The sequence below is a fragment of the Sceloporus undulatus genome, chromosome 1, assembly GCF_019175285.1.
Source record: "Sceloporus undulatus isolate JIND9_A2432 ecotype Alabama chromosome 1, SceUnd_v1.1, whole genome shotgun sequence".
Lineage (NCBI taxonomy): Eukaryota > Metazoa > Chordata > Lepidosauria > Squamata > Phrynosomatidae > Sceloporus > Sceloporus undulatus.
The window spans coordinates 34,475,441-34,494,320 of NC_056522.1; the positions used below are offsets into that span (position 1 = coordinate 34,475,441).

Here is an 18,880-nt window from a genome sequence, read left to right on the forward strand (position 1 = left end):
ACAAACACACAAAGATGTGTGTGTAAGCATATACATGCAACATTACACTTTCAGCACAGCTCCACACAGTTTGTCTGTGTGTATATATATATATGTGTGTGTGTGTGTGTATGTATATGTATGTATGTATGTGTGTGTGTGTATATATATATATATATATACACACAAACACACAAAGATGTGTGTGTAAGCATATACATGCAACATTACACTTTCAGCACAGCTCCACACAGTTTGTCTGTATGTATATATATGTGTGTGTGTGTGTGTGTGTGTATATATATGTATATGTATGCATATATATATATATACACACACACACAAACACACAAAGATGTGTGTAAGCATATTCATGCAACATTACACTTTCAGCACAGCTCCACACAGTTTGTCTGTGTGTATGTATATATGTGTGTGTGTGTGTGTGTGTGTGTGTATGTATGTATATATATATATATACAAACACACAAAGATGTGTGTGCAAGCATATTACATGCAGCATTACACTTTCGGCTGCTCCACAGTTTGTGTGTGTGTACACACACACACACACACACACACACACAGAGAGAGATGTGTATGTACACATATAAATACTGTACGGCTTCACACTTTTGTCAGTAACACTATAAGTGTGTGTGTGTGTGGATATTCTGCACTTTCCTTGCCAAGTATTATTATTATTATTATTATTATTATTATTATTATTATTATTATTAGACCTTGGCATCACCATGGGAGAGGTGCAGATCCCATGTATTCCTTCATAGCAGAAGGGGGTTGGACTGGATGGTCCTTGAGGGTCCCTTCTAGCATTTCTTGTTGAGGCTGGGCTTTTTTTCCCTTTTGTGTGTGTGCCTTCAGGGTTTTTAAGCATAGGAATGTTGTTTAAACCTCTGCCAAACTTCCTTTTGAGATGGTAATTGAGTTTGAAATGCAAAGTAATTAGCGTAATTATTCGCCTTGTCTTTTATTGTCATTCAGAGAAATCTGTGAAAAATATTTCGCTGGCTGCTGAAGGGGAGAGAAGAAATCACCCTTTGAAAGAGGGATTTGTGGAACGAATATTTTTTTTAAGAGTTCTCCTCAAGCTCTCACTTAACGAGGAGAAAAATATGAGTTTCTCCAATCACTATTAGTATTCTCAGCCAGAGCGTTCCAGAGTCTCAACAAACTACATATCCCAGGATTCCACAGAATGAAACATGACACTTAAAGTGGAATAATAGTACTATAATTCTGTAGTGTGAATGGACTCCTGGTCCTTTGAACTGGAGTTACCAAGGATGGAACCTGGGACCTTCTCCATGCAGAGCAGTTCCTAACCACTGAGGTGAGCATGCAGTCAGAAATCATAGTTTTTACGGTCCAGAAAACCCTGGCCTTAGTGTCACCATAAATTAGAATGACTTGAAGATATACAACAATAACAAAGGAAGAAGAAGATGATGACGTTGTTGTTTTTCTATCCCACCTTTTCCCAGTTTGGAAGTCAAGGCAGCTAACAACAGTTAAGACAGACATATCTAAAAATTCATAGCATACAATAGTTAGAAAGCAATATAAAATACTGTACAGTATAAAATAACATGTAAAAGGTGAGAAAAATGACCACAGGTTTCAGGTAAGTTATGAAGGCAATCTAAAACAGCTTCCTGCATGGCACCATACTCCTTTGGGTGCACTTATTAATATTTATTTCATTCATTAAATTAATATCCATTTTTCTCCCATAACAGGCACTCAAAGTGGCTCTCAAAGGGATTTAAAAAAAAACCTGAAACCAATAAAAACACAATGTCATAACATTAAAGCACAATTAAACAAGTCATCACATTAAAATACAACATGCATTAAAAACAATTTTTAAAAGAATACAAATAATATAAAAGTACAACAAACCCCACCCTATCAAAGCTCCTTTCTCAGAAGCCAGTTGATAGCCTTTCTGATGTTATGTACAATCCTAACTTTAATATCCAATTATATATTTTTACACTTGAGAATCTTGTCTAATCCCTTCATGGTTGCCTTTCCAAGTCCTAGTCATCCGATTTCTTCACTGCAATCTCCATTCTAATTAACGACTGAGCCAAGGTATGGAAAATCTTGAACTATTCCAATATCTTCATCGTCTACTTTAACACTAAGGCTGGTCCTTTCTGGGTTCAGTATCCACTCATTCAACTATCCATGGTTTGAAAATATTAAATATATATATATAAATTTCTAATGTAAATCTTTATTTTCTCATTTTATGTAAGACATACCATTTTACTACGGCATTGTATTTAATGGGATTTCAGCATCCATGGATTTTGGTATCTGCAGGGTATCCTGGAACTAAACCACAGCAGATACCAAGGGACCACTGTATTGAAACCATCTGTGTTCATTATTTATGCTTTCTTAATGTTCTTAATGTAAATGTGCCTTTGTACTTTCTTCCTTGATTTTCTTCAGTGGTTGTTCCAAGCCTTTGCTGTTTTCTGGTAATATATGATTTCCCCTGCATATCTTAAACCAGGGGTAGGCAACCTGCGGCCCGCGGGCCGGATGCGGCCCGGCAAGGCCTTGGGACCGGCCCCAGCCCGGTCCTGCCGCCGATTGCCGCCGATTGCCGCCGGGGCCTTTGGCGTCTCACACGAGGGGCATGGTGGGGCAATTGTCTATAAAAGCCTCAGAAACATGCATTTATCTTAACATTTTTTAAAAAAATCAGCAAATTTTTTGTGTGTCCTCCATTTTTTATTTTAAAAAAGTGTCCTCCATTTGAAAATTTTGTCCTACATTTGTCCTGGTTTATTTATTTATTTAATTTTTTTTAAATTATTTAATTATTTATTTTTTGGCTTCGCCCCCCCCCCCCCCCCCAGTTGTCTGAGGGACAGCAACCCGGCCCCCGGCTCAAAAGGGTTGCCTACCCCTGTCTTAAACTGCTGGTGTTCCTTCCTTCAATTGTCATGCCTCCTTCTTTCAAGTCTATGTATGTTCAGCATGCAAGCTAAACAGGGTGATGCTATGGAATTCTGGGGACTGTAGTTTGTTGTAGCACCAGAGCAACAAACTACAGTCCCCAGAATTCCATAGCATTGAGCCATGGTAGTTAAAATGGTATCAAACTGGATTATTTAAGCAATGCAGATGCAGCCCAAGTATGCACTTACTCTGTTCATTTTGTCCCTCTCCTGTATTCTGCCATTGTGAAGCAAAATAGCTTCTGACTCTAGTATCTACAAAGTGTATTAAGAGTTTTTTTAGACATTTAGTTCAGCATCCCCAATTACTATTGTTCCTGGTTTTAACATTTGAACACACAGCCAGAGGATAAAGAACTAGTATGAATGTCATTCAGGAATGCAAAGGCTAGGAAGACAGGTTTTGTGAGAAGACAGCTGTAGAAGAAAAAATTCACATTTGCTCAGCTCTTCAGCAGCTCCTACTGACGTAAAGGCATTAACAGCTCACTATGAGAGAACAACAGTAAGTCCAACAAAAGAGTAATATACATATTCTCACTGAAGGCAGATAGCTATTCAAGTAAAAGGATCACAGCATTGTTGTAACCTCATAGATTTCTTAGTGTGTATTTGTGTTTGTGTGTCCAGTGTTTGGCTCTGCATCCCCCCCCCCCCCCCCGCAACTGTAGGCAGGCATCGCAGGGTGTAAAATAAACCATATGATCTGAATCCATGCTTCTTTCTCCCTCTCCTCTTTCTCTTTTGAATTCCAGATGTTAAGCTCTGCAGCTAGGGAAATGCGAACTCTCATACATGTTTATACTGCTAAATAACAGTTCTCTACTTTCTTTACTTTCAATATTACACAGTGGAGAGAGAACTACAACCATTTCAAACACCACGGAACAGACTCCTGTTGTTCTTCAGAGCCTGGTGATTAAGGAAAACCATTTTTGCTTAGAAAGCTACTTTGAAGAAGAAAGAATGAACAGTACCTCAATATTTGAGAGACAGCCTCTCCCCATATACAACAATCCAAGGGATGAGTTTTGCTGGAGACCCCCTTCTCCACCCACAGCAGTGGGAGTAGTACTCTATGGGTGAACATGGCAGAGGGATTTCTCTACCCAAAAATGCCTTTTCCTCAGAGGTCCAAATAGTTCAGATGCTGATGATAACTAAAATTATACAGTGTCTTACTAATGTCTTTAGGAACTAATTTAGCCCATCCAAATTTGTACATGATTTCACATTTCTTATAGTGATCTATATTCCTGACGTGTCTTGAATTCCTGACATGTCATGATTAAAAGTTCCTTTTTGGACAACAGCCTCCATTCCCCAATCTAACTGAGTGCTTCGTGGCAGTTGCATTTCAAAAGTAACTTTTCCAGGTACTGGGTTTTACTTTCATAAAATCTTTGTGCATTCTCTCCTATCCCATGATTCTAGTGAAAATCAAATCTTCTGAAGCAACCATTGCCCTCAGGAAGGACTTTGCCATCAATACAACAAGCATTTGGAATTCACCCACCTCCTCATAGGCATCTCAAAATGTCTTGCTATTCTGGCACTTTGCAGGATGGGAGATAACTGTGCTCTCTAAGCAGTAGCAGCTAATGGTTTTCTTGTCAGTGATGAATCCACTCCAGGTTTCTGACCAAACTGTAAAGAAGCTATCCAATGGACTTTATACCCACAACCAAGTCAGCACCTTGGACAACTCCTTTATGGATTGAATTAAAACCTGCAATACCCCTTTACTGAGGGGCTGAGCTATTCTGGCCCTGGTGCTGACCCAGGTTAGTTTCCAGATCATTGCAGGTATGAGTGGGTGTTTACACACTTGTCCTCATGCTTACCTGGGAGCCACTGTGCACTCCTTACCTTGCCACACTGTCTCTGGTACTGAGAAGCCCCCATCACCATGTCTGATGTGGAAACACAGTGACTGGGGGGAGGGGGGGCTTATCAGTACCAGTGACAGTGCAACAAGGTAAGGAGTACACACTGATAGTAGGTACCAGTGATATCGAAGTAAAGTAAGGAGTGCTCAGAGTTTCTGAGGCAAACGAGGAGTCAAACTGCCCTGGGATAAAAGCTGTTTACCTCGGGATCAGGCCAGATCCATGTCTGGTTGATCAGGATCGGGCCCAATCCTGGCCCTGGGATCTGCCCTGCACTATCTGAACTAAACAGCAGGGAAGAACATGTCCCATGCAGACAACCCCTGTCAGTGGCACTGAAGGCTCAAGTTTCCTCTGGCTTGAAGATTTAAAGACTCCAGTCTCCAACTATTTTAGCCTTCTTTGCAAGATACTTGGATGATTCTGGACCTTAGGCCAGCTGCTTAGCATCTTCATTGTGAAACAAGGGAACAGAGGCCATTGTTTCCATTTCAGCCTTGGTGTAAGAACAATTCATCTATCACATGGCTTTCTACAGATTTTTCAAACAGGATGCAGTGAAAATTATATGAGCTTTAAATATAAAAGAAGCTAATCTTTGCCAATGTTTCTAGCTACTTTCCCCCTGCTTCCCCATGAGATGCTACCTCCTAATTACAGGCTAAGGCAAAGATATTACTGTTAATGGTGGCTTAACCTCAGCAGCAGAATTTGTAAGGAAACCAATGATGGGTAAACACTGCAGAAGTAAATTCAACACAGTAGGAAAATTAGTTGCACACAAACAAGAATAGTATTGAAATCCTCTTTCAAATTATTTCTCCGTTTAATGAAGTGTCAAATATTTCCTTCATATGCACTAAAAAGAATCCACCTGATTAGGTACAACTGATCACATTCACTCTTAACATTAAATATACAGTGAAAACTCATCAGTGTATTCTGGGAGATAATCCTTTTCATTAAATAATACAACACTAAGAATTCTTCATATTGGCAAGATGCAGCAGCCTTCTATTAAAGGCTTTCAGAGTTTTCTCCTGCCTCACAGAGCCCTGTGAGGCCCTACCAGCCCACATCCAGCAAGGGGGACCTGTGTTTTTCATCTCTGAATTAAAGTGTAGCAATAAAAGATAAGTGCTTTGCTGATCTGGACTGCTGACATTTAAAAAATACTAAGATTTTATTTTATTTTATTTTATTTTATTTTGACTGGATTTTTATTTGGAACATACTATTATATTAAATGACATGTTGACTATCAAGAACTGTTTTAATTCCAGCTAAAGCTGATATGCAGAAAACCAGCAGCCTAGGAGTTTATCACATGAGGCTCATAAAGTGCTATTCCATGGGATAATGGCATCTTTGGCTGTTGCTTACTGTAGCTGGTTTGCATTCCATCCATTCCTGGAATACTCCTTTTCATTTATGGGTAAAACTCTTCAATGCCTTTTGTGCTTTACAAATGTATTGGTTTATCCATTCAATCAACTCTTGAGTCATCTTATACATCAGCAGAAGCAACATGGAGGCCCCTAAAAAGCTGTGAATCAATTATATCTTGATAATTCAGTAAAAGTAATGGTAAATGACAGAATAATAAATGAAATAACAGTGACAAGAGGCACAAGACAAGGGTGACCACTATCACCAATATTATTTGCAATGGTTATAGAGTTGTTAGCGAACGTTATAAGAAATGATAATAGTTTAGAAGGAATAGGACTTAAAAACAAACATAAAATTAGTTTATTTGCTGATGATACATTATTAACTATTAAAAATGTATTGGATAGATTGGGTAAAATAAAAGAACATTTAAATATATTAGGAGAAATGACAGGGTTGCAGATTAATTGGAATAAATCAGAAATGATGATATTTAATTATACAAAAAAGAGGAATTTGAGTTTATAAAACAAAAAAATTTAGAGATAAGATTAAGAAGTAATATAAAATATTTAGGAATAAATATAACGAAAGATTTGAAGGAAATGGAAGATAAAAATTTGGTAGTACTAAGGAAAGAAGTGGAGAAAAAATTGGCAGAATACTTAAAAAAAACCCAATTATCCTGGTTTGGAAGAATTGCATTAATTAAGATGAAAATATTACCAAAATTAAATTTAGAATGATAACATTAAAAGTGTCGGAAACCGAACTGAATAAATGGCAACAACTAATAAATATATTTTGTAATGGAAGGAAAAGAACAAGATTAAATAAAGAATTTTGGTATAAAATACAAAGAGAGGGAGGGTTAGGCCTTCCCAATATAAGAGGATATTATGAGGCTAATCAATTGAGATATGTGATAGAAGGCATGTTGGGTGGGATAGATTTAGAATGGTTGGAAGTAGATACAGAGGAAGTAGATATGAAAATATGGAATATCTTTTTAAAGAATTTTATTAAGAAAGAAATAAAAATTATTGGAAACCCACTTACGAAAAACATAATAGAAATATGGTATAAATATAAAAAAGAATTAATAAATGAAAATTCAATAATAACGCCAATAATAATGGAAAAGAAATTCCCAAAGAATTTGAGAGGATTGTTAGATAAGGAGTTAAAAGAAAGGAAAGACAGAATAGAAGATTGGATAGATGTAAGAATAGAGAAAGGAAATGTAAAAGAAAAACTTATGGGAATAAAAATTTCATGGTTTCACTATATGCAAATAGAACAATGGATGAAAAATTGGAGGAAAAGGAATGTAGAAAAGAAAAAGTATACACAATTTGAACAAATAGTTCAGAAAGGAAGAGAAATGGAAGAAAATGAGAATATAAAAGGAACTACTAGTAAAATTTATAAAATGTTGATGGAGAATAAAGGAGGAAAAATAAAAGGAAATACTTTAAAGGGATTATGGGAAGAAGAATTAGGATGTAAAATAAATGACTAGGAATGGGATAGAATTTGGGAACAAAGACACCTGAAAAATTTATCGGTTCGGATGAAAGAAAATTATTATAAATTGATTTGGAAATGGTACCTGACTCCAGTGAGATTACACAATATTAATAAGAATAATTCAAAAAATTGTTGGAGAGGCTGCCAAGAAGTAGGGTCATATATGCATATGTGGTGGCAATGTAAATATGTACAAAATTTTTGGGGAAAAAGTGTTATTAGAAATAGAAAATGTTATGAATATAAAAATAGATAGAAGACCAAGTATTGTTTTGTTATCGTTATATAATTCAGAGAAATGGAAAAAAGAAGAAAAAGATTTGGTAAGAAATTTGCTTACAGCAGCGAGATTAATAATAGCAAGGTGTTGGAAAACAAAAATAGATATAGAAGTGGAGGATTGATACAAAGAGGTTTGGAAATTAGCTATTAATGATAAGTTGACATGTAAATTGAAAGTAAAAAAAAGTACTATGGAAAAGAAATGACTTTGAGGGGATTTGGAAAGAATTTGTCGAGAAAGTACTGAAAAAGAAGATGGAAGATTACCTCCAGAAGAAGAACTGAAATTTTGGATGGAATATAAGGATGGAAATGGCTCCGGGAAGGGGAGCACTGAGGGGTATATAAAATAATGTGTTAAAATGTGATAATATGTAATAGAATGTAAGAAGACATTTGTTTATGAAATATTATTAAAAAAAATTTTTAAAGGCTGTGAATCGAAAGTGAGAGGTTCCCAAACAACAATTTAGAATATTTTCCCCTGATAGATACTTGGGCAAGTCACATGCTCTCAGCCTCAGGAGAAGGCAATGGAAAACCTCCTCTAAACAAATCTTGCTGAGAAATCCCCATGATAGGATCGCTTTAGAATTGCCATAAATTGGAAATGATTTGAAGGCACACAACAACAACAATAATAATAACAGATTAGGACTTACACATCCTTTGTGCATGATCAAAATCTCAGCGTTTTACAAGGCACAAGTGCAGGCTCTATTCACACCTTCAAACCCAAAGTTGTAAATGGAGAAAATAGGGAAGATTGTGGACAAGTTTACACTGGCCAGAATATTTCAGGAGTAACCTGAAATATTCTGGCCCAAAGCTACCCTGAATACTCCCATTACGTGGGCACTCCACAAAGACGCTGGGCAGTTGTCTGCACACATGTTTGTTCTGTACTGCCTGGTGCCACTGGCACTCCCTCTGGGATCTAAAATAAGGTACACAGTACCAATCACATGGCTGGGCTCCTTGTTTTGACCTCAGAAGCAGTGCTGAAGAGGCACAGCAAAATGTATGTGTAGACAACTGCTCAACATCCCTCCAGAATGCTCCAGATTTTCTGGGAAGATCTGGAGCAAATGGTAGTGTTTTTTAATTCACTGTAAAGAAAGGATGGCCCTGATTTGCTGTCCTTTTCACATGAAAACAATGTGGACAGGGCAATGGCGGGGGGGGGGGGGGGGGAATGCAAATGGCCCATGTAGACAGGTACTTGAATTCATTCTGATGGATAAGAAAAGAGAAGGGAAGGAATAGAGCCTACCTAAAAATTGTTCTAGAGCCAGGGACATAGCCAAGGGGTGGGGGGTTCTTGGGGTCCGGACCCCCCCCTTCCATTAGAAAAAAGAATGGTGTGTGCTGCTGCACCACCGCACCCAAGCCCCATTATAATGGTTGGACCCCCCCTTCCTAAAATCCTGGCTACATCTCTGCTAGAGCTGTGACAATAGTTATCTGGGTGGGTGTGTGAGAGAGAGAAATATTGAAGGGGGAAAGGGATAACAACATTACAGACTATTTTCTCAATATACTCCTTTTGTATATTTGTGGTAGGCACTGTTTACCCCACTGAATATTTTTTTAATCAGTCATCTTTCTTCCCTTGTTTCACAATATACCTGACACCATTTCTCCCTGAATTGCTATATTTTCCCACAAAAGAATTCATATTTTTCTGCAGCCCCAACAAAGCTGTACAACATCTCACACAGAAAGAAAACCATATTAGCCTTTTAAACTTCACTAATATAGATGCAATTCTTTACAACTAAAATAAAGGTTTGATTAATTTCTGGGCACATCAGTGGGGCTGGACCTGGAAAATGGCAAAGAGGCAGACAGTACTTTTCTGTTGCAAAATAGTCATTTCTACCAATCCATGTTATTATTATTATTATTATTATTATTATTAAACTTTATTTCTATAGCGCTGTAATTATACACAGCGCTGTACTAAGTTGGTAAAATAGGAGTAAATAAAAGCCTGCCCAAGGCGTACATTCTAAGATAATAACAATTAAAAGAGGAATAGATAAAATTACCATATAGAAAAGAAAAAAAAGATTAAAAACATCAAATATCAAACAAATCACATCACATCAAATATTGACAGACAGCCAGATGACAATCACAAATTCCCTGAGAACGCTTCCCTAAACAATATGGTTTTCAGCTCAGCCTTAAAGCTGGTTAGGGAAGTGATGAGCCGTGCATGCAGAGGAAGAAGGTTCCAGCAATGAGGGGCAGCAAGAGAGAAGGGACGGATTCGGGACGGGGCAGAGGAGATCCTGGGTTGAGAGAGGAGACTTTGGCTACCAGAGCGGAGAGTGCGAGTAGGGATGTAGGGAGAGAGAAGATCAGTTAAATAAAGAGGGGCCAGCCTCCATGTCCTAGTTAATAAATAATAAATAAATAAAATTTTTATTTTTATACCGCCCTTCCAAAGCCCTCTACTGGCTGATCCACACACTGCTAAATTCTATGCAGAATCTAGGTGTTGGACTGAATATCCCTGTCGTCACACAAGTGAAACAGCTCTTGCTTGTGTTTGTTTGTCTCTACTACAGAAGAATTAAATACTCCAAAGGCATCAGATCCCTGTCTGATTTTGGAAGCTAAGCCAGGTCAACCCTGGATGAGAGACCAAGTTGTGCTCTCCCTCTCTCAGTCTCCACATAGACAGAAATCCTCTTGGTCAGAAATATTAGCTCTGAAAGGTTTGGTCCCCCCCCCCCCACTGTGAAGCCTCTTCTGTACCTTCTTATCTATCCTGCTGCCTTACAGTTTCAGTGAAAGATGTCCCAATTCTGAAGGAAGATTCGATTTCCTGATTTTATATGTGAAGTGGGAAAGGGACGTTATTTTGTCCTTTGCTTCAGGCAACAGAATGGCTTAGTCCAGCCCTGCCTGGAACGGTACAATGTAGAAATGTCTCATGGCTAAGAGGCTGAATTACATTCTCTCTCTAGAACAGTGTTATTCAAAGGGGTGGTCCATGGACCAGTGCTGGTCCCTGAGACATCAGTGTCCAGTCCCTGATGAGTTTACAGGAAAGAAAGAAACAACTGAAGCTAATGAGCACAAATATGGTACCTGTCTCTGGTGCATCAGGAAAAAAAACACAATTGCTGGTCTCCTGCATCAGACAAGCTTACGAAGCACTGGTCTAAAAAGCTAAAGGAATAATAATTGCCTGTATTACAATTGCTTCTGTTTCCTCACAATCATTTCTTACTGCCTCTCTCTAGAACAGTGAGATTATTATACTAATGTTAACATTAGTTAACATTGTGATTTTATGGTTTTTGTACTATGTAATTGTTATTTGAATACTTTTTGGAACCCACCTCAATCTGAAAGGAACAGGCGGGCTAAAAATAAATATTATTTTATTATTTAATGAGGTCAGAAAGTGGAGAGTCTACTTTTGGTTTTTTAGTGTTTGCAGGAATTGAAGAAAGCCAAGGACAAAATGGAAAAATTAGGAGGAGAAAAAAGATACTGGAGGAAGAGGGAAATGTAGGATGACACAGGAGTAATTTTGATTGTCCCCACAAAATCAGAACAGTTGAAGGGTATGAGTTCATGTTGTATGAACACTGTTTTTGAAGACATGGAGTCTTATTTCCTCAGTCTCAAGCCACAGGGGTGCATCATCTAAAATATTGTTATTATTATCATTTATATTATCATCATCATAACCACCAACTACAATTCTTTACATAAGGTTCTCCTTTTACTTAATTTACATAACATATTTTGGGAGGAGACAGTGAGTATTTTGGAAATTAATGTGTCAATCAATATGCTAACTATAATCATACTGAATAACAACAGAATCATAAACATATTCATCTATATCAAAATGGGACTTATTTCCAGGTACACACACATAGGATTGCAGCATAATTTATTGCTTCTATTTCAAATGGTATACATGCAAGCTAGAATACATCAGGAAAATTCACCCTGAAAAGCAAAGCAAACAAAAGAAAGCCTCAATCTATTCACCTTTGTTTCAGAAAATTCCACTCAATCAGTGTCAGTAAATAAGATTCACTGGGTATGCCTATCCCTTCAATAAAGCAATGTAAGAAATTAACATCAGAAAAGGACTGTACAATTACCACATACCATTGGTATGCCCTGTGCTGTAATCTATGAGTAAAATGGCAAATCAAATGTCCTAGTAGCACTTAACAGTAAAAGTTGAAAGAAATGGCATGCATTGTGTCCAATATAACCTCAGCACTAACCTCTTTAAAGACCTCCAAGTCAGATTACAATTATCAGCTTGGTCAGGTCTGTGTCATGGTTCGTTAAAAATCTCAGGGACAGGTAACAAATATAACCTGCACCCCAACAAATCCAGAATATAGAGGCTAGCTACGGAACTACATAGATTCCATTTTCTTCTGTCCATGAATATGTATCTAATGATACCAATGCCGTATGCTCATGGCTTTGTGACTCACAAAGTCCTCCTTCCCATTCATTTTCCATGGTCAACTAAAGGAACGTATTTAAGATGTGTCTTAGAACCGTACCAGGGAAAATGGTTCATGAATCTCTTTATCACAGTGTGACCTCCAAAGGTTCACAGTGTGATAAATGTTCAAAAGTCACAGCTTGAAAGTAAGCAGCAATCTTTTCAGCATTACACAGAATAACAAGCTGATTTATTCTAAATCTTTGAAAACACAGGATATGTGGGATTGGTGTCCTGTACCAATGTCACGAAAAGTACTGATTTCCTATTTTCTCTATCATATGGTATCTATCATATGGAACATTTTTCATATGGTATCTAACATGTAGAACATTTATCTGTCATGTGGAACACATGAAATCTATCATGTGGAACATTTTGCATTGATCAGTGATGATAAAATTCATTATGTTAACCTACATTGCATGGCGTGGAGTGGAATTTATTTTATTTTATTAATTAAAATATTTATATCCTGCTCTTTATCTAAAGATCTCAGGGTAGCTAACAATAAAATCAATTTAAAAAATTCTCTGTTGCTCCAGGGAATAGGTCATGGAACAATGGATTCAAGTTACAGGAAAAGAGATTCTACCTAAACATTAGGAGGAACTGACAGTAAGGGCTGTTCGACAGTGAAACACACTCCCTCAGAGTGTAGTGGAGTCTCCTTCCTTGGAGATCTTTAAACAGAGGCTGGGTGTTTTGATTGTGAGCTTCTGCATGGCAGGAGGTTGGACTGGGGGGCCCTTCTGGTCTCTTCCAACAATATGATTCTATGATAATTACAAAAGGTTTAAGAGGTCCAAAGGCTTTTATTTTTTTTTTTTTAAAAAAAAAGCCAGATTTTAGCTAGGCACAAAAATGATTCCAAGTTTGGCACCAATCAGGACTCCAGGCGGAGAGACTTCCACAATCAGGGTGCCACCACAGAAAGGGCCCTCTTCCATGTCCTCCCACAATTTATTTCCCCTACTGATGGGGCACAGAGGAGGTCCCTTCCAACAGCTCTCAATTCTCAGGAGGCATATTCAGAGAGAGGAGTTCCCTCAAGTACTGAGGTCCCAAGCTGTTTAGGGCTTTAAATGGTATTGCCAGAATCTTGAATTCAGAACAGAAATGTATTGGCAGCCAGTGCCACTGATGTTATGTAGTATTTGACTGGAATTCCAGTTAGCAGTCTAGCTGCTGTATCTTGCACTAGCTTCAGTTTCTAAGACATGTTCAATGGCAGGCCCATATATAGTGTATTGCAGTGGTCTAATTGGGAATATCCAGTTCCAGCCAGCCCTTGGGCTCCCAGTCTACTTGTAAAGGCAAGCATACTCTCCCTCAGCCATTTAATGCTATGAGAAGGTATGACATGCCCAGGAACCACTCACCTGCTCTTCTGGCACAGTGAGCAAATAGCAGTTGCCCCCTTCCCAAAAGTCCAATGAGTACACTGAATATCAAAGTGGGTGGCTTCTTTGGGATCCAAGGCACCACACACCTTCCCACAGGCACTAAATCACCCTTCTCCCTGGCCACTAAATGTTTGAGGGAGGGAGCCCACATTTGCCCTTTCGCAGAAGGCTTGCAGGGCAGCAGTTGAGAAACATTGCACAAGGAACTACTGACTAACTCTTTGCACAATGATCATGAAAGGACTGCACATGCAAAACACATCCTAAAAGGATTTTGGCAACAATAGGTCACTAAAAATATTTTGGCAGCAGACTTTATTTTTGTGTATAATTGGTATGTAAATAAGATATATATAAACAGATTATTATTCTGGCATAATTTTATGGGGGAAAACAAGGTGATATTCCTTTGAACAACCAAACCAAGAAATCAGTGTTTAGCATGAGGATAATAGATTTCATCTGAGTAGATCTGCATCTTATACTAGTTTGTTCTGTGTGGGGAAATCCACACAGTAGAAATCTATACAAGTTTAGGCACTCAAGACCTTCAACAATGTTTTGCATCTACCTGGATAAGACCTGAGAAGAAGGAAGCATCAAATAAACATCTTTAGAACATGGGCTCATTGCCCAAAAAACTCACAAAAAACTATAAACATCTTTTCCTTTTTATATTTCAGAAACTTCCAACTAGCTAGCATTCTTTCTTTCTTGCATTTATAACCTGCCTTTCTCCTCAAATGGGCTCCAATGCGGATTCATTTGTGCTATCAAAACATCTTAAGCATCACATTAATTCTAAATATAATCTCTTTCAAGAAGTGGTCTGGTATTATCCATGAATGCTCCAAATATTCTTCTGTCTTAGTGAGTCATGAGCTTCATGATTCAAATCAGAAAATCATAGCTGTATTTGCAGCAAGTGTGAGAAATTCTGGAAATCATTTGTTATACCATAGCATTTACACTACTGCTTTCCTTCCTAAATAAAGAAAGCTTGTGTTCAAGCTAGAGTTGTCACAAGGTTCTGAGTATATGCAACTGAGCCTTTCCCCTTAACATTTTTTATACCGTGATTCCATTCTACACAGTATGGTTTTCAATTCTACAGTTTAGTATTTCTCAGACACATGCAAAAAAGAAGCCTTTTTCCTGGTCTGCCTTGATTCCACTAAGAATATCTTATGTGGCATTACAGCCTTTTATTTTCCATTATATTTATTATGCATTTCAGCACCCTTCAAATCTCCATCTCTAGTCTGAAAGAAGTAAATCTAGCCATCCTGGTATAACATGAATTTCTCATCTTCATGACTTTAGTAAAATATTTAGAGCTCATTCTGTTTCTCTTGACTATTCCAGTTAAAATACTAGATTTTATACAGTAAAGGGTTGCCAGCCGCAGAACACTACAAACATAGATGCAAAAGGTCATGATGATTACATATTAAAACAAACATTTTTAATCGAAACAGATGTGTGCCGGGTTATTTTATACCTCACTGTTTGTTGAACAGCCTATTATATATTCTCAGGGGAGTGCTGTAGAAACCAGTTTTTCACACAATAGCACTGTGGCTGCCACCATTTGTTTTAACAGGGATGCTTGGCTATTGGAGTTTAAATGATATTTTTAAAACACATAAAAATTGCTGTCCATAAATGAAGAATGCAACCTATTACTTTTCCATTTATAATTGGTTCCCCCACTATCTTTCATATAAGGTAATGATAATATATACTAAATGTTTGCACAGAGCGATTATTTTGTGGGTATCAGATAAACTGTAATTTTGTAGGAAAAGAGTGGGCTAGATATCAGGCTTCCTGGAACTACATTGTTTTTCATTAGGCTGCTGAGATCCACTAGCCAGGTCCAAAAGATATATATTTTTAATATTAAATTATAACAGGAAGAAAAAGAAAAAGAATTAAAGAAGAAGCGTCCATATGATGCAGTGGTTTGAGGCCAGAATTCTAACCCCCTTCAGCCAAGGAAACTCTCACAGCCTTAGAGGAAGGCAATAGTAAGTAACATAGCCCCCATGAACAATTCTTGCCAAGAAAATCCTATGATAGCATTGTCATATGTTTGGAGTTGACTTGAAGGCACATAACAACAAGAAGAGAAATGAATCTGAGTTCAGGAATTTCTTCTGAGTACCAGAACTGAACAAAGCTCAATCCAGCAGCAGCTGGTGGTTTCCATAACGAGGGTGCAGTGCAGGTTTTATTTAAGATGTTAAAGGAGCTATCCAAGGTGCTGAACCAATTTTGGAGACAGGATTGTGTGCTTTGGACAGCTTCTATACAGTGTGGACTAATTCTCAGAATGAAGCCTGCATGGCGTAGTGGTTTGAGTATTGGACTATGACTCGGAAGAACAGGGATTGATTCCCAGCTCAGCCATGAAACCTACTGGACTCTGGGCAAATCATATGCTCTCAGTCTCAAGGGAAGGCAACAGCAAACCTCTTCTGAGCAAATCTTGCCAAGAAAACCACCATAAATTGGAAAAATTTGAAGGCACACACAACACACACACACAATTCTCACTGTGGCATCGCTGAACCTCCGACATGCAAGCCACTTGCCACCAAAGGAGTTCCCAATACTTCACACAAAAATGTTCTGGATACCTTCTCTTCGGAGGTTTCCTTAGTTTTAACAGTATCATTTATGTCTGGGAGAATTTTAATGGTGCTTTTGTTAAGTGCAAAAAAATATTGCCAATCCACTGAAAGTAAACCAGAAACCAATCAGTAATTCTACCTTTTACTCACACTGTTGCCGAATCTAAAGAAATGCTCAAACTAACAGAAATGAAACCAAGAACTACCTGTTTTATGAATATTAGAAAAAAACTGAATATATGTAATCATTTCCATGATTAAATCTCATATCTTCCCTTCATCTCTATTTCAAAAGACCTTCATTACCTCACCAAGGATAAGTTCATGTCATTCCATAGACACGTATGGAATACACGCAGTACATCCACAGAGGCACTGCGAGTGTATGTCTGGGAGAATTCATTATGGAAAAATTCAGAGTCAACCTACCACTGTTCCAGTCTTCCCTGCCACCATTTTGCTGAATGCTTATAGAATTCATCGTGGTGTAGTCAACTGAGGCATTGAACTATGACTCTGAGCATAAAACCTCACTGGCTGATCATGGGCAAGTTACACTCTCTCAGCCTCAGAAGATGGCAATGGTCAACCCCCACTAAAGAACCCTGCCAAGAAAACCCCATGATAGGTTTAGGGTCACCTTAAGTCAAATATGTCTTGCAGGCGCACAACACCAATAATATCAAACTGGCCTTAACCAGACACAAGATGGTATGTTACATGCAAAACTAATGTAACATAAACAACACACATTATCACCTAATGTGGATGAACAAAATTTACAAAGAATTTAGTAATCTGTTCTGTAAGAGGTCATTTGTGCTGACAAAGAAATGGGCATAGCCCGTTGTTTTAAGTCATTCTAAATTAGTAAAAGACACATTTGTTTCAATTCTGCCCAAAAGTGAAGTGAGAGATTCAACTCCTATTTTGCAGTGTGAAAGAACACACTAGATCTCAATCCAGCTTCAATTATCCCTAATGGCAAAAGAACCACAAAGAATATTTCATGCACATAATGAGTTGGATCCAAGCACACTCTTCCACAAGAGGAAATAGCTCCTTCTGTTCAAGGAAATGACTCAGATTCAGTGGAGGCTTCTGCTGGATGAATTGGGGAAAGCAATTATTGCTCATTTATCTTCCCCTTACAGTCCTTGATTCCATTTTTCATCCTGTTCCAGACAGTGCCCCCAGTGCTATGAAGCAGATTTGGGGAAGATATAAAATTGTGAAAAACATTCCCCCTTCCTTGCCATCTAAGCGAGCATGCACTAAGTGGAACCCTACTCCAGGTAACTCTAAATGCAACCAAATAAAATCATAACAGTTTACAGAAAAGCATGCAGACCGAAAGAGTGAATATCATAAATGAATCCTCTGATACTTACAGCCAATCATCATCATAGCAACAGCAAAGATCTTCTCTCCATCTGTGGTTGGTGCAATGTTCCCAAATCCAACACTCGTGAGACTTGTCATTGTAAAGTATAATGAAGAAATATAAACAGAATCTTTGCTTGGTCCTCCTTCCCATTTTCCAGTTGTCATGTTCAATTGATAAGGCGATCCTATAGACTCACCTAACTGGTAGAGCCAACTTTCATTTCTTATTGTGTTTTTATCCTCATTGATAACTTCATAATCCCCGATACTGTACCAAATGCAGGCCAACCAGTGGGCTGCAAGGCCAAAGACGCACACCAACAGAACTAATACAGCAGCTCCATACTCAATATAATGGTCCAGTTTCCGAGCCACACGACCCAGACGAAGCAGCCTGACTACTTTAAGGGAGCTGAACAGACTACTGATGCCCTAGAAGAACAAAACAAAAATAATCCATTAGTACTTGTCATTAAATGATTTTAAATTGTCTGTCAAGAATAACCTGTGCCCCATTATATGTCCAAAATTAACTCCTATGCAAATAAAATGTTTCATTTATTTCAAGCCACTTTGTTCCATTCTTTGGATGAACAGAAAGATTTGTGACCACTTGGGAGAAAGCAATTGTGTTTCAAGTCCTATTGAAGCTGATAACATAACAGGTTATAAAATTGTCTCATTGATTCCAATAGGATTTTATGAATTAAAATGTTTACTGGACTGGAACAAAAGTATCAAGCAGATCGTGGGGAAGTTACTTAGACTGTTATACACATACATGCAGTCCCAATAGTATTCTAAGTTGAAGACACTGCATGAGCTGGCCACACTTTAGTAGGTTTCCAGGAACTTTCTGTGACATTTTTGTTATTTAAGTACC

The 18,880-nt window shown here is 37.9% G+C and overlaps 1 protein-coding gene across 2 annotated transcripts in view; it reads right to left on the reverse strand.

Annotated features, from left to right (window-relative positions):
• The window catches only part of KCNH1 (potassium voltage-gated channel subfamily H member 1), a 358,490-nt gene that overhangs the window by 240,036 nt on the left and 99,574 nt on the right, over nucleotides 1–18,880 (reverse strand). For both annotated transcript variants that reach the window (XR_006101185.1, XM_042444296.1), the window contains exon 7: nucleotides 18,003–18,429. Coding sequence is in view for 1 of the 2 variants with exons in the window: in XM_042444296.1 (XP_042300230.1) it covers nucleotides 18,003–18,429 (427 nt within the window). In the remaining variant the exon portion in view is untranslated. The remainder of the gene's footprint in view (nucleotides 1–18,002; nucleotides 18,430–18,880) is intronic.